Consider the following 24852-nt stretch of genomic DNA (forward strand, 5'->3'; position numbering starts at 1 on the left):
ACTTGAAATTTCACTTTCATTCTTCCTGGCAATAGTGCAATATATCAAACTCTTCCACTGGGTTAGAATTTGGAGGAAGAAAGGGATAAGCATCACTATGAATTAGAATGGATATATCTGATTACAAAAAATAATCGAAACAACCTGCATCTTACTGTCGCGTAGGACTGAAATGGTAAGTGCCCAGAGAGATTTTGATTTATGTAGGTAAGCATCTAGAAATGCTAGTCCTGACCAACCTAGTTTTAAAGCAACCCTTTCTTTCTCATGAAAGCAAATGTATTCTTACAGCGTGCATGGGGTTAAGAGGATTATCCCTCCAAGGGAAGTGGACAAACTGAGGCTTCAGAAAGGAATTAGAGGGAGGAACAGAAGGCATATTTCTAATTTGAAGTCCAAGACTCTGGAGGAATAAGCTTCCAGATAACCAGGTTTGACAGGTGATCCAGGGGACGTGTCTGGCCGCTGAGCATCTCCTATTTATCACATTAATTCGAGAAGTGCTTATCCCTGTCGGATCCTCACCCTCAGGGCCGAGCAGCCACCAAGCCCCTGTCACAGGGCGCAGGGGCTCTGAAAAGCCACTGCGAAACCAACTGAGCAGACAGTGACGCGGGCAGGGGCAAGCGGGCCCCAAAACCTGGCCCAGGTTCTGTGTCCAAGCGGTACACGACGTCCTGGAGCTGAGGAGAGCTGAACGTGCTCCCGCCTAGACGCCCAGGAGAAAACGCTGCTTTGGACATTTGATATATCGGCAAAGCGCCGCTTGAAGAACTGTTCGGATCCCCACCTCCAGGGTCTTTATCAAGTCCTCGCTTAGGACCACCATCTGGGTGGGGTGTGGAAGGGGGCTGCTGATAGAGACGCCGGGCCCCTGACCTCAGAAGCGGAATCCCAATTCCGCACCCCCTGGAGGGCTCCTGCCCCCATTCCTACCATCTGACGCCCGCAGAGAAACCCTGCCAGAAGCAGGACACCGGGTCCAGCCAGCTCACACCGCCTCTGCAGCTGACGGCTTTCCCAAATCCTCTCCACAGCTCACTACACCTGCGGCCAGTTTCACACCGACCTCCGACGTCGACCCTATCTCAGTACTTGAAGCTCATCAGGCAGAGGCGTCTCAGAGCCCGTAAGCTGTTACGCAAAAGGCAGAGTAAACTTCACGGCCGGGTTGTGTTCGGTCACCTCCGTTTTCACAAGCAGGGTCACCGACTGCCTGGCGTGTTTTTGTACTGCGGCAGCCCTCTCGACTCTTCCGGCGGCCTTAGGTAAGCTGCTGTGGTTTGAACGAGGTCCATCTTCCCTCTCCCCTCCCATCCTCACAGCGTGTAGAAGAGGAACAGGTCTCAGATACAACCCTGCTGACTTGGTGAGCATCACAGCCCAGGAACAACTGACAACTGTGCTACTGACGTGGAAAAAGAACAAAACCCCTCTACCAAAGAGCTACGAGTGGGCCCACGTCTAAGTGTCCGCGCAGGGTCCAGGCTGCCCTCTGCTTCCCGCCCTGGAGGGTCAGCTCGGAAGCCCCTGCGCGTGAATGCGGGGCGCGGGGCTGCACCGAGCCCTGCCTCTCAGCTCGTCGCCCGCGTCCCCTCCGCCCGGGGGCAGCCTCGCAGGCACCCGACCCCCCGGCGCTGCTCCGAGAAGAGCCCAGGTGTCCACGAGTTGCCCACTGCCCAGAGCTCTCTGCATTTGTTTTCCCTCGGTCCTGAAATGACTCAGTGCTACCTGTCGGCAGACTTCACTCGGCCTCCGGTTCGAAGCTGTGTCCCTCCCCCCAACAATGAAGTTAAATAGAAAAAAGCCGCTTTACTTCTCAAAGGTCCCGCGCACTGAACGGTGATCTGAACGCGTGAGCACTCCGCCAGACAGCTGTGCTCGAAACCTTCCCTCTTTAACAGGAGAAGGATGCCTGTTTCTCAAGACGAGGCTTCGGACCTGATGAGAGGTGGTCCAGCGACCTCCTCACGCTGGGTCCCTGCGCTCCGGGAGCCTCAGCGGCCCGGGCCTGAGCAGCCAGTGAGGAAGGGGAGGGGGGACCGGGCCCCCGCTGTTCTCTGAATCCTTTAAAAACATGGACCATTTTCCCTCCACGCCCACCCCTCAACCCCCGATTAGGACAATCCCCATCTCCGCTGGAGGTGGTCCTGCCTCTGATTTGGGGGGTGGGGTCCTCACATGGGGCTGTCAAGGGTCTCACTTCCGTATTCTGACCCCTGGAGGGCGGCCCCCCTCAAGTGGGGGGCTGGGGTGCACCCCGGCAGCGCGGCCCTAGGGGCCATTGCGGGTTCCATCCGCCTTCTGCCCCCCGTGAGGCCCCCTGCTTGTGGGCTATGCTGATCAGTACCCTTGGGGGCTATTCTCGTAGCTACTTTGCTTCTTCCCTGCGCGAAAAGGAGACTAAGATAGCCAAGTACATCTGCACAAGCTAACCCCCCAGTCCCAAGACGGGGTCACGACTCCCAGTGACTTTCACAGAGTGTCAAGCACAGTTCAGACCTGATGGGACGTGCTTTCCTCCTGAAAGGGGAGGGGCGGTCCTCTCCAGGGAAAGCGTCGGGAAGGACCCCGGAGGCAGGGGGACATGCGCGGCGGCCAGCGTGCTCCGGGGCGTCGGCGGGGCGCTCAGCAGGCATGCGGGGGGCCGGCCTTCGGAGGGAGCCCGGGGCCGGCTGCGGGCGGGAGGCAGTACCTTCGGAAGGACTACACGGGGAGGCTCCCCACCCGCCCCGACCCCCGGCTGCCCAGGCCTGAGCCCGCCACTGCAGCGGAGCTGAGCGTGGGCAGAGCGGCTCCCGCGGGCGCGGCCCGCGGAGAAGGCCCCCGGCTCGGGCCGCGGGCTCACTACCGGCCACGCAGCCCCGGCGTCAGCCAGAGGGCCGCGGTACTGACGTGCCCCTCCTGGACTGCCACTCACCTCGCCTAGAGAAGACACCCTAGAACTACCTAACTGGACGTGCCGACGTGGCCCGTGTTTCTCGCTCAGTCGTGTCGACCCTTTGTGACCCCGCGGGCTGCTGCCTCTGTCCGTGGGACGCTCCGGACAGCGGCGGGTGGACGTGCCCTCCTCCAGGGCATCTTTCCCATCCAGGGGTGGAACCTGAGGCCCCCACGTTGCAAGTAGGTTCTTTACCATCTGAGCCCCCAGGGAAGCCCGAACTATTTAAGAGAATTAGTTTTAATAAAAAGAGCAAGAAAACGTTTACACTTCCATCATGAAGGCTGTTTTTAAAACTGCCACCCCTCAAAAGCAGTGGGGCCATCACTAGAGTGACCTTTTCATATATAGATTAAAAAGTGACTTTTTCCTGTTAGTCAGAGGCAGAAGGTGAAGTTCACCACCTCACCGGCCGGTCACTTCCTGATCCTGACGATGTTTTTAAATGTCGGAAAACACAAGGTCAATGATAAAAACGCTCACCACCTCGGCTTTGTTTCTCACCTTGCTTCATTTGAGCGGTGTGTGTTTTTCCTTAATATTATTCTCTTCTCTGGGTTCCTAAAGAGATCAGCAGTTTCACCAGAATTGGTGATATAAAATGAAGCCAGGAGCATCAGCCGGCACACTCTTGGAGAGGAGAACAGAACATGAACCCAGGTCTCCCTCCAGAACGACGACTTCGGGGGTGGGCGCCCACGGCTCAGGGGTGAGGGGGTGGCCTGGCGGCTACATTCCAGGCCAGCCCTGCCCGCCCAGCCGCTCACTGCCCTCTGGGAGCCACAGGGGCTGGTAGAGGCTTAAAATCAGGATCAGCTCCTGGTAAACCACAAAGGCGAGTGTGAACAGCGTGCTAAAGTCGCTTCAGCCGTGTCCCGACTCTGTGTGACCTCACGGACCACAGCCCGCCAGGCTCCTCTGTCCAGGCAGGAATACTGGAGTGGTCTGCCATTTCCTTCTCCAGGGCATCTTCCTGACCCAGCGATCGAATTGGTGTCTCATGCGTCTCCTGCATTGGCAGGTGGGTTCTTTACCACTAATGCCACCTGGGAAGCCCCAGTGTGTAAACATAATAACAAGCAAACTTAGATCCTCACAGGTGAGGAATCAAAGGCCAGGAAGGTTAAATGAGTTGCATGGGTTCCTCTGCAGAACTGCCTGCTGAACCCAGGTTCCCTGGCCTTCCTGAGACTTCAGGCTGTTTTTATCAAAAGGGTTAAGACCTCTGTATAAATATGTCAAGCCTCATTTTACCCTACTGAAAGGGAATCGCTTTTTCTAGGTACCAATAGGGGTTGAACCAGAAAGGATATTTGAGATTCAACTAGTTCCCTCCACCCCAAATCTACAGATGACCCTCACTGGGAAGCCTAGATGTCTCATACTTTTGATCAGTCACTATGGGGCCGCTGACCAACCCACAGCACGCCTTCACATGGGCATTTTTCCTGCAATGCCTCCTTCTGTAGTCCTTCCAAGTGCTGCCTCCTCCGTATTTAAACCCAAGCTGCAGGAGGAAGCATTACAATCTCGTGAGAGCTGGGCCCCACGAGGAGTGAGCAAGCGGGTGGCAGCTTAGGGTCCAGGCCATCTGAACATTCCCAGGGATCAACAGCCACAACACACTGCGCGGTGGACGGTAGCGTGACTCTGGAGACCCTCGGAAAAGTTAATAGATCGGTAAACTACTTACTAACTGAAAAAAGGGAGGGAAAACCATGAAAGTACACTTCTGGAGAGTTGCCTTGGAACAATAAATCAAACCAAAAATTAAAACCAAGAAACAAACATTTGAAAAATCAAAATTAAGGCTAAAAAAGCAAATGGAGTTCCCATAACCTTCCAACTGTAAGTCTGGTTCTCTGGAATCAGATTTCAGTTCAAGGGTGACATACGTTTTTCCACTAACAATGATTTTTTTTTTAAAGCAAAGGAAGGCCAACTGGGCATTCCCCTCCGTGTTTAAATGTTCACTCAGCACGTGAAAGCTGACCAATTCACGGACTGTTTTGTTTCCAGGGCAGGAAATTCCAAGGGGAAGGGAAAAATAATCAAACAGCAATTTTCAGATATTTCCACACATTAAGCCTCTTCATGATTCCAACAGTTGTAGGGTTGGGCTAGTGTTTGATCCTGTGAAGCCAAAGGATTGGGGGGGGGGGGGGCGGCGGGGTGGGATTCGTGAAGCTTTAGGTCTAGGCTATCTGTTCTAGGGGAAAGAGCTGGCATTCAAATTTATTATAATTTTAATCAAGAAATTCTACCTTTACTAGGCACATGTGGCATGTTTTCCCTTCTCTAGCTGAATGCTGTGTTTGTGGCTGGGAGGCAAGATCCTTGGTGCTTCCGTCTTAGAACACCTGGTGACCAGCGAGGGGCTCCCTGAGGACGGAAGGTGACTCCGAGGTTTGTGGAGACAAACCACTGAGTGCTTTTGGTTCCTGATATGTTCAGCAGAAAGCCCAGGGACTGCGCACTGCCCACCCATCTGCTAATTCATCTGATATCAGGGGTCCCACCAGAAGAGGCTGGACCCCAGTCCTCAGAGGTTTAAAGGGACACAGGGCTTATTGGGATACAACGAGGTAAATACTGGCAGGTGTGGAGGTAGGTGGGTTTGTTGTGCAAACGAGAAGGGAAGGGGTAGTGGGAATATCTAATGTCATTCTAGAACAGCTTTTCTTGCTATCGTTCAGTCGCTAAGTCGTGTCTGACTCTTTGGGACCCCGTGGACTGCAGCCTGCTAGGCTCCTCTGTCCATGGGATTTTCCTGGTAAGAACACTGGAACGGGTTGCACATTTCCTCCTCCAGGGGATCTTCACCACCCAGGGATCAAACCTGCATCTCTTGCATTGGCAGGTGAATTCTTCACAACTGAGCCACCTGGGGATATCCAGAACAATAAGATTCCATTTTAAGAACCCCACCCTCAAGCTGGGCAAAAGTCAATGTAAAAAACAACTTTTCTGGAAAAACCAAAACAGAAAAAAAACCAAAGTTGGCAACTGCTCCTAGTCATCGTATTAAGGGAAAATGTCTATTTTAAGAAGCGGATTAAAAACTACGTAAGCAGTTTATAAACATTATCTTCCATTTTGTAAAAACGGGATTGCCACTGAGGCTGAGATCAGAACAATTACTGTGCAGATAAGTAAGGTCGGAGTGTTTCTTGGTTTAAATGATTTATTTTAGATGATAGTCTCCTTTCTGTGTGTGTGTGTGCACGCGTGAGTGAGTCTAACACAGCAGGTCACCATTAGAAATATGAGCACATTAGTGAGAGTAGCTCTTTATATGCTGAGCTTTTGTTCAGTATATAACTGAGTGTTTGGACCAAAGATGAGCCCTTATAAATCATGGATATAGAGATTAAATTTTCTGGTCGTGTTGCGGGTAAAGTGAGCATTAAATAAATGAGTGGAAGAACAAGGGTGGATCTCCTGGTGAGACCCACATTTAGGTGCCATTTAAGGACTTTATCAACCAGTGTCTCATTTTAATACAGGGATCTTTTTTTTTAAATTGACAGGGCCCAAAACAGACTTTCAAATGTCCCTATTATTTAAAAGCAAGATGAGATTAAAACACTGTTCAATTTCCCTGCCTAGATTCATGACACAAGCCCTACATTTTCTTTCCCTGAAATGAAAAACAATTTATAGCCTTGTTTTCCAAAATGCAGGACACAACCCACTGGCAGTGGAATCATGAGAAGGTATTTCATAAATGCATATTCTTGAGACCCAGTCAGGCCTCCTGGATCGTAAACTCTGGGGGTCGGACCCAGGGAGTCTGCAGTTTTCGAAGCTCTCTGGGTGACTCTGGCACACCATGAGCTCTGAGTCCACATATTTAGAAGGCAGCTGACCGATACCTTTAGAACACGACCTTGATTATGACATACTTGTTGAATTCATTTCTAAATTGAAAACTGGAAATAATTAGGAATGTTCTAGTTTGTCTTTTTTAAGAAAATAGGATCTTTATGCATTGATATCAACTCCAGGAAATCACAGGAGTGCCCAAGAGCCAGAAGCAGTGTTCTAGAAAAGCTTCTGTTGATTCTGCTCAAAACGGGTTTCCTCTGCTTTTCGGAGGGGAGGATGGAACTCAGCAACACTGTCTTCTGCCCCAGGCAGCGTTTGGGTTTTCAAACTAGCAAGATTTTCTGTCAGTTGAATTGGATGGAGTTTGCTAGCCAGCTTATCAGTTAGGAAGATTATCAGAAAATAAAACATCAGGCAAATGAAGCAGGTCTAACAAGAAAGGAACAAAAAGAAACATAAACCACGTTTACACAGAGAGGCTTCCTGGCGGGGGCCCGGGTCACTGACTGAGCGTGCAGCTGGGGGCCACACAAAGGTATCGGGTTTGGGGTGAGAGTGGAGATGAGAAGACACAAACAGGTGGAGAGGAGACTCGCTTCTTGAAAGAGAGGAGGAGGAGGAATCTGACACTAAAAAAAGTGAAAGAGAAAAAAAAGGATAAAGGCAAAAAAACTTTAGAAACACAAAGAAAAAAAATAAACTAGCTTTTAATATACTCACATAAGCTGCAAAGAAAATGAGGTCATGTAATACACAATCATTCCTCTACTTGACAATAGAATACAAGTGCTTTTCGAAGAAAACAAATTTGCTGTTTTTCCACTGGTTATTATTTGTTCTGCAACAACACCATGGAATAAAAATAACTCAGATTTACCTGGGCACAGATTCAGCAGTATGATCCATTGAAAATAATACGTCTTTAACCTATAATATCCGCAACAGTCTAGAGGGAAAGAAACTATTTGCTTTTCAATTGGAAAGGATTAGAACTTGACTTTTCCTAATTTGTTTTTTATGAGAAGCACTTATATAAAATTTACTTGAAAACTAAGGTTTTGCTAGGTGCAGCTATTGAGGGTCAACCACGGGCCAGGTCCCAGTATTGTGGCAATGGAGTGTAAGCTCGCTAGACTGGGCCACGGTTGGGGGCGGTAGCCTCCCGACTTCAGCTGGAGAGACACACCACAGGAGGGAGAACCGCCACCATGACAATTAAAAACTTTCCCGGACAAAATGGGGCAAACTTTCAAGGTGAAAGAATCATTTTACTTTGGATAGGTGTCTGGCAATATCCTCCAATGATTAAAGCTAAATCCCCTTACTCCACATCCTGTTTTGAAGGCAAAAGGAAGAAAAAATTTTTTTTTCATCCTCTATTTAAGCAACTAACTTATTCCAAAGAAAAGACAATGACTCATAGCTTCAGAGTTAAAGGACTGTCATTCCATTGAGTCTCTTGATGGCTAGGACCTACTGGACGACAGAGGCGGGGGTGGGGAGGGGAGGGGGCTGAGAGTAGATGTTAGAAGGGAGAGCAGATTCTCCACGGTTCTGTTTCACTCTGCCACACCCGTTTAAGAAAACCAGCGTCCACTCTCTGGCCACAGTGGACCCGGCCGGTCCGAGGCTTCTAGACTTGCGCTCCCCTCCTGTTATGGTTCAGATCCGCATCTGGACAACCGCAGGGGTGGGAACTGAGCCTCACGACCCAGATGTATAATGAGGGTACCTTGGCTAGACTTTTAAAGAACTCTTATCCGTTTTACACATATACTGAAATTTTAACAGGCAAAATATGATATCTGAGATCTGCCTCAAAATACCTTACAAAAACTAAGTGTTGGACAGCAGAGATAAATGAAAAAAGAACCGGAATTGGAGGCTGGTGGTAGGTACATGCGGACTCATGGCATTAGTATCTCTATGTGGGCATATTTGAAGTTTTTCCACAATAGAAAATTTTAAAAAATAAAGGGAAAATAAATTTTAGCTCTGGAAAACAAAACAGGGCCTGTGGCTTTGAGAAGGGGTCTCCTGCCCCGCGGTGACGGGGTGGGTGGCGCTGTGACCGTGGGAGGCTGCCTCTGTGCCGCGCACGCGTCTTCACCCACTGCGCCCCTGGTAGAGGCTTGGGTCCTTCGGGGCACTTAGAAAAGCCACTGACCGTGGGGCTGTAAAAAAGCCCCAGGACACTCTCCGCTGACGGAGGCAGGGGGAGCGGGCGACGTGTGAAGGGACCCCCACGGGGGCCGAGCAGTCCAGACACAGTCTGCTATTTTCAAGTCAAGGGACACGGGAAATAAGATCTAAGCTTATTTGCGTGGAAGGGAAAACCAAAAGCTAATAAAAATGGTTATCTTTAGGAAAAGCAAGGGAGAAGAGCAGGGAGGAAGCAGAGCATCTCTACCGAACCTTCATAATCAGAGCTTCAGCTAAATCTGTGGGTCATTCTGGAGACAGGGGTCCACACAGAGGCACCAATAGGCACCGCTGCCCTCCTGGAACTGCCCAGGGGCCCAGCGGTACAGAACTGCCCTTTATTCATCAAGACGGAGGCACCTTTTCCATTTATAGCAGAGTCTGTCTAATTTAAGGTTTTTTAAGTCTCTTGGATTTAAAGGATCATCTCAGAATGTTCTGCCATCATTTATGACCAGTCTGCCACTGACAAGGTCTGCTAATGTGGCCTTCCATTTTTCCGGCTCCCGAGCCTCCCGGGTAACTGCTGGTGGTGCTAAAACCAACGATGGGGCTCCCGGGCAGGGCGGGTGAGAAGGGTCTTGGAGGGGCTCGTGTGGCAAACCACAACACAGTAACACGGCCGCTGGCCAGCACCTGGGAGCCTGTGCCCCGGCAGTGTGGGGCCCACGGGCTTGGGATTCAGGGACAGCGGTGCCCACGGCGGACAAGGCCGGCCACGCCCTCGGGGCACGAGCCACACCTCGCCTGGATGCTGTGGCACCTGAGGTTTCCTCTGAGGAGGAGCCTCCTGAGGGCCCGAGCGGGGAATGTTCCTGGGGCAACGGGGAGAAGGAACCTCAGGGGCCTCACTCATTTTCTCCTGCCTGTTTGCATTGTGATGTAGATGAAATTTGGGGGACCTCCGGGCAAATGAAGACCCTGAGCAGCTGGAAGGACAGGGGGTCTGACTTCAGTAACAGGCTCCTTGCAGGGTCCGGGGTGGGGAGGAGGCCCCCGGTGGCAGCTGCTAGGAGCTGGCGAGAATCACCTCCCTGTCTTCTCTCCCTGGAGGTCCGAGCCTCGCCTCGCGGAGCTTAAGAGCCTGACCTTCCCTTTTCTGCAGCGAGGGGTCACGCACATCCCTCCAGTGGGGCTGCACCGTGAGCAGAGCCCAGCTCAGAGTCGGCCTGGTTCACACCTAAGCCCTCCAGTGACTGGCCCTCAGCCCAGGTCCAGGCACTCCAGGGATGAGTCTCCCTGCGGCCTTCCTAGCCCGCACTTGGAGCAGCGGCTGGTACAGGGCACTGACTTAAATTACTGCTGCTCCCAGCGCTCTCCTGACCAGGGAGCCCCAGGGCCCTGCGGTCAGGCTTCCTGAGCCGACTTGAGGTCTGGGAAGGGGGCCTAGCTGGGCAAGGCGGGCAGCTGCGAGAACAGCTCGGGCGAGGACTGCGCCCGGCTCCCGTCCCCGGGGAGAGACTCTCTGGGCTGACTCCCCGAGGAGGCCTCGGCTGCGCTCTGGCTCTTTGGAGGGGCCGGGTCAGGACCCGGGGCCGGGAGGCTCCTCTCGTTAGGGCAACCCCCAGGAGGCTGGGGCGCCCGGAGGTGGATGAAGCCTGACATAGAGCCCCGTGTGGGTGGTGGGGAGGCTGCAGAACCCGCTCCCAACGACACTCTGGGACTGTGTCTGAGGCTCACAGCTGGGCACGTCTTAATACTCCGTGGGTCCGTTGAGTCCTCCAAAAGGCCCCCTGAGATGTCAGTATTCCTATCCAAAACTACCCATCTGCACTTCTGGAGATGACAGAGGTATCTCTACCCCCCTGTACTTAGGCAACTGTAGAAACACAGATGCGAACTGACGTGCTAATATCTGCAGAGAGGCAGGAAATGCGTCAGGCCTCCTCTCGGGGTCAGTAGACTCGGAGGCTCAGAACCCAGCTGCCCCTCGCAGGGGTTCTTTGCAGGGTGGATGTGTGTTCATGGGTGCCACGGATGAGACACCGAAACCTTGATTTCAGCAAGTCTGAAATCTAAAGAGAGACAAAGAAACACAGAAGCCGAGGGACGCTCGGAGGGGATGGGAAGAGTCTAATTTTAGTTTCGAATTTTCGGCTCCAAGAGCAAGGGGAAAAATAGAAAGATTTCAAAGAGTTGTGTTGGCAAGGAATAGGACGGCCCCCACCGTGAACACAGGCTTGAAAAAGACACAGGGAAAGGCCCGACAGGTGGGAGGTGAGCCCGTTTCCCTGGGGACGCCTTCCCACCCTGGGCCCGGCGGGGCTCGGGGCCGGACCCCGCCCCGTTCTGGTTGATGCCACGTCCGCCCCGCTGGCCCTTCAGTCTCACCTGTCTCGGGATCGCTGAAGTCTGGCAAAGTAATTGTATTAAGCTGTCGTCTGTCAGCAATGGTTCTATCTAAGAGGCTGCTCCCACGTCCAGAATCACTGCAAAACACAGCTGCAAAGGTCAGTCACTGGGAGGGTGGGTGGGGGGAGGAAACAGAAGCACCCGATCGCCACCCCTAAAACGCATTTCTGACGTTCTTTGGCACCTGGTCACCTGTCACCACGCATCCAGCTTTCCCTGGGCTGGCTTCCTTTCAGCATCCGCATCCCCAGCGTGGCTTAAACTGCACCTGCAGGCCTGAGCTAGTGCAGGAGATGGAAACGTGGACCCAGCGTCTCCCCGCCGTGGGGACACACCGCTGGGCGCCAGGCTCGCTAGCCCGGCCCGTGAGTACGCCGTCCTCCCGTTGCCTCCCGGAACCCGCGCTTGGCACGCATGCTTCCAGGCAGTGGCGTCCCAGAAAGACCACCCAGGGCATCTCAATAAACTGCTGAGGCCCGGGTCCTGCCCAGCCCAACAGATCAGAAGTGCTGGTCAAAGCTCCCCCGTTGGTTCCAATGCGAACCCGAATTCAAGAACCACTGGGCCTTACTTTTCAAAGGCTGATCACAGCCACGGCCTCGTTTGGGTCCCGAGAACAAGCCTTTATGATCAATGATGCGGTGGAGACCTCTATCTAATGAACGAGGGCGAGGCCGTGTGAGGCTGCACGCGGGCCGGGGGGCTGGCAGAGAGCCCCCGGCCAGCGCTCCTGAGCAGGAGAGGACAGCCTCAGGGAGGCACCTCGGGTTCTGCTAGCAGCCTCCCGGCTGGCGCTCCCAGCCAGCGTCCCGCACCGACCCCCCGCAGGCTGCTCCTGCGAAACGGGACTGGCCACTCCTCAGGTGAGTCACAAGGAGACCACACAGGCCGAACGGGAGTGAAACACCGTTCATTCATGGACCTTAGCTCACACTATCCCGCCTCTAATTCTCAGAAGCCTGTAAGCGAAAACAATGAAAACAACTGCCTGCTTTTTTCCTCCATCACGATACTCTAGCAAAGATGCACATCTGTCTCTTGAGGTTTGAGTCTAATGCTTTTATTCCAATCCATTCTTTTCTTTTTTTAATCTGGGGGCTCTACGGATGATTTTTTTTTTTAGTTGTTATTGTCAAGAAATTCAACTTCTACAATAAAGGGACACGATTTCCTTCCTTTCTGCAGCTGCTGCTAAAAGTGGCACAAACAAGATTTGCTATGAAACTTAATATGGTTTGCAGGCTGTAATTTCCACGTCCGGTGATGTAGTTAGAGAAATCCACAGGAAACAGAAGGAAACTTGCTTCAGTACAGACTGTTTGTCAGCCTATACTTATGACATCACTGGATACATGTTTTTTGGAAACTATTCTATTAGTTATTTCCATGTCTGAGAAACAATAAATGTCTCTGAGCAGAAGACAGCATAAAAGTCTGTGCAAATTTGCATTAATCACATTACCAACTGAATGTTTCTAGCATTGTTCAGTTCAGGTATGTATTTTTAATATAATTACAAAAATACTATAAAAATTTGACAAAGAGTTAATTATCTGAATGTTGCAATAGGTCCCCACCTAGGAGTTTTGGCAAGATGTGATCTCAAAATGTAGTGACATTTTTCATCACCTTGGGGATTCCAGGACACACAGTGAGGTGCTGGAATTGCAAGGGAACGACGTGCCTAGGTTTCAGTGACCGGGACCTTGGTAAGAGGATGGGAACTGTCTGCCCCAGGCTTCTCACTGCACCAAGTTTCAGAGCACAGGGCTGGCTGCTGCGTGTCGTGTTGCGTCCTGGAACCCAGCCGGGCCAGGAGGCCGGGTTCTTTCCTACATCTGTCCCTGGTGGTAGGTCACTTCGAGCAAGGCCACTTCCTGCGTGCTTCAGTGACTTCCCTGTGAGATGAGGATGAAGATTGTCTTCCTACATACGCACGAGTCAGGCTGAACTGAGGTCATGCAGACAGAGCATTCAGAAGAGTTCCAACTTCAGGGCACACAAGTACTGTGCCTGCAAATGTGCCTCTGGGTTCACGTGATGGCAGGTGTGGGGAAGCTGAGGCAAGGACCTCCGACTCCAGGTGTCAGAAACCCCAGCTAAGACAAAATCTCGGCTTATGAAGATCACCCAGTAAGGACACAGGACCTGTTGACCTGTTTCTCTCCCACCAGCTGAGAAACTCCGTATGGCAATATTCCTTCCTTTATCTCCGCGGTATATAAGCAACAATAACTACTCTGAATGGAGACGCTTTTGTTTCCACCCTGACTTAGTGACTGAGAATCCCGCTGGATGCTTCAAGCAGGTTTTAGTTGTTCGCTTATGTGCTGCAGACCCTGCCTTCACCGTGAGCCACAGGAGGAGGGAGAAGGGGCCGGGGAGGCCTGGCCAGCCCTCGAGTTCCCTGTCCCCCAGCGAGCCCCCCTCTCCGCCTGGGACACATCTGCTTGGGAGCCTCTATGGACCACCTCCCCGACGGACCTGTCACCTCCCTTCCTCTCTGTCTTGCCCTTAGGTGCCAGGACCCCCTTCCAAGGAGGCTGGCAAAAAGGAAGGGAAAACCATTCCCGGCAGTGGTGTCAGTCGAGTTTTAGGGAAAGGAAGCTGGAAGGCGCCTCAAATCCACTGCACATAAGCTGCAGAAATCCACACATGGAGATGGACACATCCGGTAATTCCTGTTCCCCTAAATCAGGGCTGAAAATCCAGAGTAAACTCTACTGACAGTTAATCTGTTCTGGAAACCAGGAACTTCTCTTGGAAATTCTCCAACAGCAAGAGGAAAGCTGGTGGGGGACTGGGAGCCGGAATCCTAGAGTTCATCACAGCTGTGTCCCTTCCTGGCTCTGGGAGTGCCGGGTACACGATAAACACTGGATGTATCGGGGGGGCTCTGGAGAGGACACTGTAGCATTTCCCAGGCGTCTTAAGGCAGGGTCACACAAACAAGAGAAGCTCCCTTCACTCCTGAACTCAACTTTCTCATCAGTAAAAAGGGTCTGACAGAACACAACATTTGCCCGTTTCATGGGACTGCTCTGAAGATGAGTGAGAGCACACTTTGCTAAAAGGAAAGTTCCTCCAAAATCCTGGTGACTGTTAGCATTAAGAAGAGGCGGCAAGAATACACAGAAGAACCACACAAAAAAGATCTCATGACCCACGTAACCACGATGGTGTGATCACTCACCTAGAGCCAGACATCCTGGAATGCCAAGTCAAGTGGGCCTTAGGAAGCACCACTACGAACAAAGCTAGTGGAGGTGATGGAATTCCAGCTGAGCCATTTCAAATCCTAAAAGATGGTGCTGTGAAAGTGCTGCACTCAACATGCCAGCAAATCTGGAAAGCTCAGCAGTGGCCACAGGACTGGAAAAGGTCAGTTTTCATTCCAGTCCCAAAGAAAGGCAATGCCAAAGAATGTTCAAACTACTGCACAATTGCGGTAGTTGTTGCGCACTCATCTCACATGCTAGCAAAGTAATACTCAAAATTCTCCAAGCTAAGCTTCAACAATATGTGAACTTCCAGATGTTCAAGCTGGATTTAGAAACGGCAGAGGAACCAGAGATCAAATTGCCAACATCCATTGGATCATTGAAAGAGCAAGAGAGTTCCAGAAAAACATCTATTTCTGCTTTATTGACTATGCCAAAGCCTCTGACTGTGTGGATCACAATAAATAGTGGAAAATTCTGAAAGAGATGGGAATACCAGACTATCTTACCTGCCTCCTGAGAAATCAGTTAGAAACAGACATGGAACAACAAACTGGTTCCAAATCAGGAAAGGAGTACATCAAGGCTGTATATTGTCACCCTGCTTATTTAACTTATATGCAGAGTACATCATGCGAAATGCTGGACTGGATGAAGCACAAGCTGGAATCAAGATTGCTGGGAGAAATATCAATAACCTCAGACATGCAGATAACACCACCGTTACGGCAGAAAGTGAAGAAGAACTAAGGAGCCTCTTGATGAAAGTGAAAGAGGAGAGTGAAAAATCTGGCTCAAAACTCAGCATTCAGAAAACTAAGATCATGGCATTTGGTCCTGTCACTTCATGGCAAATAGATGGTGAAACAATGGAAAGAGTGAGAGATTTTATTTTGGGGGCTCCAAAATCACTACAGATGGTAACTGCAGCCATGAAATTAAAAGATGCTTGCTCCCTGGAAGAAAAGCTATGAGAAAGCTAGACAGCATATTAAAAAGCAGAGACATTATTTTTCTAACAAAGGTCCATCTAGTCAAGGCTATGGTTTTTCCAATAGTCATGTATGGATGTGAGAGCTGGACTATAAAGAAAGCTGAGCACCGAAGAATTGATGCTTTTGAACTGTGGTGTTGGAGAAGACTCTTGAGAGTCCCTTGGACTGCAAGGAGATCCAACCAGTCCATCCTAAAGGAGATCAGGCCCGGGTGTTCATTGGAAGGACTGATGCTGAAGCTGAGACTCCAATACTTTGGCCACCTGATGTGAAAAACAGACAAATTTGAAAAGACCCTGATGCTGGGAAAGATTGAAGGTGGGAGGAGAAGGGGATGACAGAGGATGAGACGTTTGGATGGCATCACCGACTTGATTGACAAGAGTTTGAGCAAACTTCAGGAGTTGGTGATGGACAGGGAAGCCTGGCATGCTGCGGTTCATGGGGTCACAAAGAGTCAGACGCGACTGAGCGACTGAAGTGATTAGCATGAAATGGGATTTCCCATTCCCAGCTGAGGTTGCGGCAAATAACTTGTCTTTTTTTCCTTTCAATATTGATATGCTATGCATTAATGTGATTGAAATGGGACTTAGGAAGAAAAAATTTTCTTCCAATCATGTGCCTACATGATGGATGGTCCCAGTAGTGGTGACAAGAGGGAGAAGAGTGGTTAATAATAAAAACTAAAGGCAAAGATGCTGGCTGTCAACTCAGAGAGGCGCACAGGCGGTGGAGAGAGCCTTGATGTTCAGCAGACCTGGGATTGAATCAAAGTTGTTTGGATTGGAAGAGTTGTTTAGCTGAGAAAACTAGGGCAAGATCTGTAACCTCACGTAGCTTCACTTTTATTCTCTATAAAGTGGAACGAACAGTAGCTCTCCTGCAAGGCTGAGACAGGGCTGGAGAAGAACCTATCAACAGCCTGGCCCGGCGGCATAGAGAAGGGGAAGTGCTTCCACGCGGGGAGGCTGCTGGACCGTCTGGCGAGGCTCTGGCCGAAGTCACACGGTCTTGAGTGGCCAGTGACCCGCGCAAGAACAGCCGGAGCTGTGTGCGGCCCCGAGAGGGGGTGGGCCGTGGGGTGGACTTCTGTACCAGAGGCAAGCGCAACTGCAGGCCTTGGGAGGCCCCCCAGGCTTCTGCAGCGAGCGGCAGTCCGCCACACGCACGCCCAGGAGAAGGCCCCCAGCCTGTGCTCACAGCAGGGATGTGGTCTTGGCCCCGGGATGGCTCTCCCTCAAGCCAGAGTCAAAAGGAGGGGCGGGGCGCAGAGAACACGCAGTGAGGTCCGGCCTCAGACTGGCCCTGCGATGCCCCGGGGCCTCCTCTGCGCCCCCGTGTTCCCTGCTCTGGAGCCTGTGCCAGCCCCCGGGGGGGCTGTGGGGGTGGGAGCAGGGGGGAGACCCCAAGGGTGAGCGGAGACCGCCCCCCGCCACACAACACCTGAGACACAGGGGTGCCTGAGCCCTGTCGGCAAGGGCCTTCTGCAGCCGGAAGCCAGCCTCCTCCTGCCGGGGGGCTTTCTGCTTCCCAGGCGGGGCCACTTCTCAGCAACCTGCTCATGTGCCTCTGGCCTTTTCTAGAACGCTGTGTGACCTGACTGGGGGCTGCCGGGCCCAGAGCTGCCCTGATCTGGGGACTGCGGGGCGCTGTCCCTGCTGAGTCCCCCCGCCCCCCGCCCTGCTCTGGGCCAGGGCCGTGCCCCCCGACCGTGCGGGGAGGGCGTCTAAATCTGCACAGCGGGGAGGGCCACAGGAGAAACGCTTTATTTGTACCCCAGAGAAAACTCAGTTCCAAGAGCCGGCAGGAAGCGCCTTAGGCAGGCGCTGGTGGCCTGCCGCCCCTCCCCGAGGCCTCGGGAGAAGCCGAGGGTCCTGGGCACCCCCACCCTCCCACCCCGTCCTCTCTGCCCAGAGCCAGGCTCCACCCTGCGCCGGCCCGAAGACCCTCCGGGAGACGGAGGAAGGGTGCCCATAGCCCAGGCATTTGGTGAAGTATTTTTAAAGAGCTTTCCGATTCTGCTGTCTTTTTTTTTTCTCCTCACATTCAATATTCTTGGTTGCTACGTGGGAGGAAATGTGGGGAGGTGGGAGAGGTGTGGAGAAAGGGGGAAATTTGGCAACGCGAGAGCTGGTGGATTTCTCTTCTCATTTCTGGGGGGGCACAGACAAAGGCATGAGTTCCAGTGGGACGCAGTCAGCTCCGCAGTGTCGCCTGTGGCCCGGCTCATGGCAAAGACCCTCCCCACACCCCGAATCCTGCTGCTGCCGGGAGACTGGGAGTCAGGGCTTTGGGGGCAGAAGTGTGGACGTTTCCTGTTGCTGCCTACAGACTGAGAAGGTCGAATTCTCTAAAAACTAGAGGATCTTTGTCACTAGAACATACCCACAGAAGGGCGGAGGCCCGTGTCATGGGTGTCTTTTCCCCGAGGGGAGATGGGCATGCGGGCCTCCCTGCCTGCACCTGCTCATGAGGCAGGGCCGGTAAGCTAGGCCCGCTCCTCCTTCACCTCCTCAGCCCTGCTCTGCAGGGTCGAAGGCTTTACTAACTGCCCAGCTACTGACCACCTCTTCCCTGTTTCTCTCACACCAGCGGCTGTGTGCTCCGCCAGCCCTTCGAAGCATGAAGCTTGGCCCCATCTCCCTTTCTCTTTCCCGTGGAGTCGCCCCAGACTCTCCTGATGTCGCTTGGCCCCCAGTCCCATCACCACTGTCCTTGTGGAAGCCCCGCCTGAGCCCACACACCCTCCCGCCGCCGGCCTCCCCAGGGCTGGGCCAGACCCTGAACACATCCATGACTTACACATTTCAGACTCCTGATTCTTAAGAGTAGAAGGCAGGCTATCCATACATCCTGCTGCAAACCTGAACACATTCCGAGTGTGTGACTGGCTGTCTGAATTCACCTGAATCACCAGGCCCCCTTTTTCTTAAATCACTTCCTTCACAGGTCTGGGCACACTTTGTAATCTGGACATTTGCTGGGAACAACGGCTCAAGACTTGAAGATGATGCTTTTCGGGGATGTACTGGGAGAGGACTAGTGGGCTGCCTCGCGGACATCCCCCACAGAATCTGCCCGTGCGGCGTGGGGCTTTGACTGGCCGGGACTGATCAGGCCGTTTCACAGCTCTGGGGGGCAGAGTTGCCCAGCGGAAAACCTACCAATTTTGTCTGGTTGAGATACAATCGATGTCTTTAGATAAGACAACCCCAAACAATACGTTTCATTGTCCTGTATGATGTTACTGTTTTAATATTCATTTGCAAATTCATTTCAGCATATCTAGTTTTCAAATTCTTCTTTGAACGGGTCTTAACAGTTTACTGCTTCCTTCATTAGTTAATGAGATAAATAAAACCTTTGATACACGCTTCCTGTATATTTGCTTGAGTCATGATTTTAGCTTCTTGAAAACTACACTTTATCACCCCAATAGCAATTTCTACTCTCGCTGGTAGGATGTGGCCTGTTATCCACTCAGGTCTTTTAAATAATACCGTTAAAACACCATCTGGAATATATAATTGACTAGTCTATCCACAAATCACTAGCAAGACGGTAAGACGCGCCAAAGGAGTTATGTAAATGACTGGTTGAGCGAAAGCAGAAGATCAGGACTGAGCCTAACCGGCCACCGTGGCGGCAAAAGCGTAAGAAACCCATGACTTGGCGGCTTCATCAGACGCCTGCAGAAAGTCCCCTTAAAGACGGAGCGCGAGGCTCCACGCGGGCCCGGGGGTGCACGCGGCTAGAGTCTGTGCCGCTAGACGCCGGGCGGGGACGGCCGGAACGGCGGGCGCCACGCGATGCCCACACAGCGGCCGCCTCTTACCTGGGGTTGGTCAGGTTGTAGCAGGATTTCCAGATCTGCAGCATGTGCTTACACGTGAGGAGCGCCTCGTCCGGGCCCCGGGAGAGGGAGTCCAGCTTCACTTTGGAGAACAGCAGTCTGCGCGGGGAGACAGAGGGGGAGGACGCAGCTCAGACCAGCGCCCCGGCGGGACGGCACTGGCCGGGAGCTCTGCGGAGGCCTGCTGGGCTGGCCACGGTGTCCAGGGTCCAAACGTCCGCTCGGGTTTTCCCCTAAGAAACCGGAGCAGGCTTTTTGGCCACCCTAGAAAGGGGGCGTCCAAAGGCCGGACCCGAGGGAAGCGGCGGCGGCCAAGGACCCCGGAGCTCACGGGGCAGGATCCGGCCTTGCCGGAGTCTCACCACCACGCCGCCACGGGTGGTCAGCTGAAAAGCATCGGAGCGGCTAATTTCATTCAGGACACGAGATTTTACTACGAGAGCGCTTTTTAGAGCACAACCAACTTATCTGCAAAACCTCAAAAATCCATCAAAAGTGAATTTTGATTTATTTACAAAACTACACGCGATGTGACTCGGTTGATGTAAATATCTATCAGTAACCTTACACTGTGATCGTCATTGCATGAAGGAGATGACAGCTTAGGCGGAGGGCTCATGGAAAGCGGGGCTTGGGCTAAGGCCTTCCCCTCTGTGGTCACTCCAGCCCTGCTCTGAAGGGGCGAGGACTTCACCAAGTCAGCCACAATCGCTGACTCTGTCTCCCCGTTTTTGCGCTGCCCAGGGCTCCGTCCAGGGCACCCGGTGTAGCCCCTTCTCCCTTTCCTGGCCTCTCAGAGTTTCTCTGCGTGCACACTCTGCTGATTCCTCTGGCATCAGCCCCCTGGGCGCCTGGGCTCATCACCACTGCCCTGTGAAGCCTGAACCCAGGTTCCGTCCTGATGGTCGTCTGTCCTCTCCCTTTCCCGGCTCTGAGAAATCATATATAAAGAAATCATATCTAAAAATCATTCTCATTCCCAGCTCAAGAAAGTACAATGATTCCTTACCGACTGTAATGACAAGTCAGAATTCCTTATCGAGTCCTTTAAGACTCTGCCCACTGGCCGCCCTACGTCACCATCCCACTTGGTGCCGTGGTTTCCACTGGGCTCTTTACTCCTGCCAACGCAATTCACTGTGGAGAGCACGCGTGTGCGCTCAGTCGTGTCTGCCGATGGACCGTAGCCTGCCAGGCTCCTCTCTCCATGGGATTTTTCAGGCATGAATACTTGAATGGATTGCCATTTCCTTCTCCAAGAGATCTTTCCAGCCCAGGGACTGGACTCCTGTCTCCTGCGTTGCTGGCGGATTCTTCTACCACTGAGCCACCTGGGAAGCCCCAGGTGATTCACCAAAGTCTGTGTTTTTATCCTTACTCTAAGAGTACATGCCGTGTTCTCAATCTTCGTCTCTACTAATCCACGTCTCGTTGATTCCTCGTAAATTCAGCTAAAACCCCATCTCATCAAACAAGTCTCCCATGGATACCACTTAATCACACCTTTATCTTTACTCCGTGTGCACCATAGGCGTGCTAAGTCACTTCAGTCCTGTCCGACTCACTGCGACCCCATGGACTGTAGCCCGCAGGCTCCTCAGTCCATGGGATTTTCTAGGCAAGAATCCTGGAGTGCATTGTCATTTCCTCCTCCAGGGGATCTTCCCGATCGAGGGATCACACCTGCGTCTCTTGCATCTCCTGCATTGGCAGGCGGGTTCTTTACCATTAGCACCACCAGTCCTTGTGAGATGGTGTTTGTTGTTAATGAAAAGACGACAGAGACGGGAAGGAGCCCCCGCTTGTAAAGTCTTCTGTGTGTCCTCGCTCGGCCCTTCACAGAGCATCTCAGTGTCACCGTTGTAAGGACCCTCTCGGTCGGTGGGGTTTATCTCCCTTCAACAAGAAAATCCTAGTGTCTCTCTCTGGCCTCCCTTCCACAGTGCGTAGCACCGTGAGGTCAACAGATTTCAAATCAGCATTTTCTCTCTAAATCACAGAAGATAAAGAAAAACGTTTCTAGTGATTAAAGTTAGACCTATAGGAGAATTCCTCACTATGGACTACACATTTGAAGGCAGGCACTGCTGAGGGGGACAGTCTCTTTTCCCTATGAGAGGCGGAATAAGGCTGGTCCTGAGAGGCACCACACGAGCTCGGGGTGGCTTGGCACCATCCCCTCCCTCTGAACAGACTCTGGAGGCCCGAGCAGGCGCTGGCGGCCCCCGGGGGTCCGGGCTGCGGCCCCTCAAGCCCGGGGCTGCAGAAGCTGGGGGTGGGGGGGGGAACAGCAGGCCAGGGACGCTGGCGGCGGGGCCTGGCCTACCAGCGGGCGGGCAGAGAGAGCGAGGCCAGATGCGGAACAGGGCTTGGCTTCAGCTCAAAACACCTCAAGAAGTGACACTCCCGGAGGCCTTTCCAGGACTGCCTGCAGGGAACGGCAGCTACTCAGGCTGTCTTGAGGGGTTTTTAAGGAGACAGAAGTTGACTTCACGCGTGTCTTCATGAGTCTAGAAGGCAGTGGGAGTACTTTTTCACCAGAAAGTGTTAAAAGTGAAGGTGAAAATGTGAGTCACTCAGTCGTGTCTGACTCTTTGCAACCCCATGGACTATAGCCCGCCAGGCTCCTCTGCCCACGGGATTGTCCAGGAGAGAGTACTGGAGTGGGTTGTCATGCCCTCCTCCAGGGGATCTTCCTGACCCAGGGATGGAACCCTGGTCTCCTGCATTGCAGGCGGATTCTTTAGCACTGAGCCACCAGGGAAGCCCAGATCACCTGGGAGACGTGTAACAGGAAGCAGGGCTGCTGAGTGGCCAGCTGTCAGCATGTGGGGGAGACCTGCTCGGACGCCAGAGACCTCACGGGTGATGGTTGGGCACCATGCCATTTGGGGCAGTGGGCCACCCCGCCGGGACCACGGTGCGTTCTCTGAGGCCCCCAGGTCCTCTGAGTGAGCCAGGCTCAAAGCGGGCCTGCCCACGGGGGACAGGATTGGGGGGGGGAAGGTTCCCCCGCCCAGCAAGCAGCTGGGGCTCTGAGAGCAGTTATCACAGCTCCTGTAACTGTACAGGATGCCAGAGCTGACTCTAGGCCACAGCTTGGGAGAGCAGTTCTGTGCAAGGCTTCTTGGCGGAAAAAGAACTTCTAATTAACATGAAATAACAGCTTTCAAACACTTGATTCAGGATGTGGAGTTGAAAAGGTGTGGGCTGGATTTCAGAGAACCCAACGGGAAGAACAACAGTACAACTGCTGAGCCCAAGTGATGGGAAAGGCACCTGGACGTGGAGGAAAGGAGAGGAGCGTGAAGGAGAAGCTGGGGCGGCAGAGGGGCCGGGGAACAGGGGGGCTGGGGACGGGGGGCTGGGGGACAGGGGGGCTGGGGGGGCAGAGCCGCTCGGCCACCGCCAGGCGCGTCCAACTCGATGGCAGACGTCCGGGAACCCTGAGTCTGACCCGCTCTTGAAGGCAGGCAGAGGCAGGGACAGAGGCCGGGCCCCAGAGACCGGGCCCCAGGCCTGGCTGGTACGGCGGAGAACAAAGCCAGAACAGACCCCAGGACACCTGGCGCCCTTTTCGCCGAGTGCTGCTCGTGTATCTCAGGGCTGTTGAAAACACCTGGCTGGGGGCCCGTTCCACTAGGACAGACGGGAGAGACATACGCAGCGGCTGGCTGGCATTCATGGGCGGTGGTCGATGTCCCAAGAGGCCGTGGATCCCACCTACGGAGGAGACCCTGAGGCAGAAGTCCCAGGACCGACCAGCCCCGGCTGTCTCAGCGCACTGAGCTGTGGATGCGATAGAGGCATGGGGTGGATGGGCTACACACACCCCAGTCCAACCACGGCCCAGTGGGTTGTTTCTCCAACTACAGTCAGACATCACATGCTGGGAAAATGGTCTCTTCCTGTCCCCTACACCTGGCTCAAAGTCCATTAATCTACTTTAAAAACTTTTTGTTCAGAGACTCCTCGAATCCTTACAGGAAATTAATGAAGACTAGAACTTCCCTACAATACCCATCTGATGATGTTCCTGGAGCCCAAATCTAGCATCTCAGGCCATGCCTCTGAGGGCCGGGCTCCTGCCCATGTGTGCCCCCCACCAGGGGCACTCCCATCCCAGTCATGAGCGGCTTCTCCGAGGTCACCCTCCTCGCGCCACTGAGTCTGTGCGCGTGCTGCTCCTTCTGTCTGCAACTGCTTTTCCATCCATTTCTGCTTTTTAAGCCTCTTCTACTTATCTTTCAAGGTTCGGGTCAAACCTCCTTGCCCCCCAACCACTGAAGCCAGCCATAAGTAAACAGAAGCTTAAACTCCCAAATGGAAATGCAGTTCCAGAAAATATAAGAGCTCTCCGCTGTGGAATAATGAGCTATAAGCCAGGAAGCTTCTTCTTTCAAGTGAAATAATAACAATAACCACAGTGGCTGCCAGACACTATAAACACGTAATCAGCAATTCTTACAACATCTCTGCAAGTCAGGCCGAAAGCTAAGTCTTCCGCCCGAGTTCACACAGCTGGTTCCTGGCAGACCAGAAATGTAAACCCAAACCCACTTGACTCCAAAGTGCAGAACAAGAAACACAGAGAATGACTTAAAATATTCTAAACATACTACTGACACTAATGAAGATATGTAGCATTTTCTAATCCACTGTTAAATATTTAAAACCCTAAAATGTGCAAGTGGTAAAGAATGCACCTACAATGCAGGAGACAGGAGGCCTGGGTTTGATCCCTGGGTCAGGAAGCGCCCCTGGAGGAGGAAATGGCAATTTACTCCTCTATTTTTGCCTGGAGAATCCCCTAGACAGAGGAGCCTGGCGGGCTACAGTCCATGGGGTCACAAAGAATCAGACACAACTGAGCACGCATCTGGAGACAAAATGTGCAAAGATCTCTGTTAGATACTGTGTGGAAGAGAAAGAGGCATAAAATATAGTTCCTTGCCCTCAGAGAATACATAGTCCAATCAGTAAAAAAGGCTTGCCACAAACATTAGGTGAGACTCTGGCTTAGGCACAGATTGTATGTGCGTGTGTTAGTTGCTCAGTTGTGTCCAACTCTCTGTGACCCCGTGGACTGGAGCTCTCCAGGCTCCTCTGTCCATGGAACTCTCTAGACAAGAACACTGGAGTGGGTTGCCATTTCCTTCTCCAGGGGATCTTCCCGACCCAGGAAGCCCTGAGATTTGGGCAGGGCTGCAGGAAAAGAGGAGTTGGGGCTGCTGAAGTGTTCCTAGGATGCATCATATGTGATTCGGAAAGAAATGATTACATTCGCTTGTGCTTTTTGTGACTTGCTTCTTCCCTCAAGTTAGGTGCATATAAAACTCTAGACATTGGAAGGACACAGTTAATCAAGGTTTTTACTTTTCATTAAAACTACTAGAAATAATATTTTACCCTATTTTTGGAATTTTTTGAGAATCCCAGAGTAACTCTTGAAATAAC

At 52.5% G+C, this 24852-nt stretch overlaps 1 protein-coding gene across 5 annotated transcripts in view; it reads right to left on the reverse strand.

Annotated features, from left to right (window-relative positions):
* The window catches only part of TTC7B (tetratricopeptide repeat domain 7B), a 267917-nt gene that overhangs the window by 41636 nt on the left and 201429 nt on the right, over positions 1-24852 (reverse strand). For 2 of the 5 annotated variants that reach the window (XM_070469788.1, XM_070469792.1), the window contains one exon: positions 19378-19494. In XM_070469788.1, the coding sequence (XP_070325889.1) occupies positions 19378-19494 (117 nt within the window). Of the gene's footprint in view, positions 1-4634; positions 4686-7239; positions 7399-11302; positions 11401-19377; positions 19495-24852 lie in introns of all 5 variants that reach the window. The other 3 variants (XM_070469789.1, XM_070469790.1, XM_070469791.1) reach the window with 3 other exon arrangements.

This window comes from Odocoileus virginianus, chromosome 6, assembly GCF_023699985.2.
Source record: "Odocoileus virginianus isolate 20LAN1187 ecotype Illinois chromosome 6, Ovbor_1.2, whole genome shotgun sequence".
Lineage (NCBI taxonomy): Eukaryota > Metazoa > Chordata > Mammalia > Artiodactyla > Cervidae > Odocoileus > Odocoileus virginianus.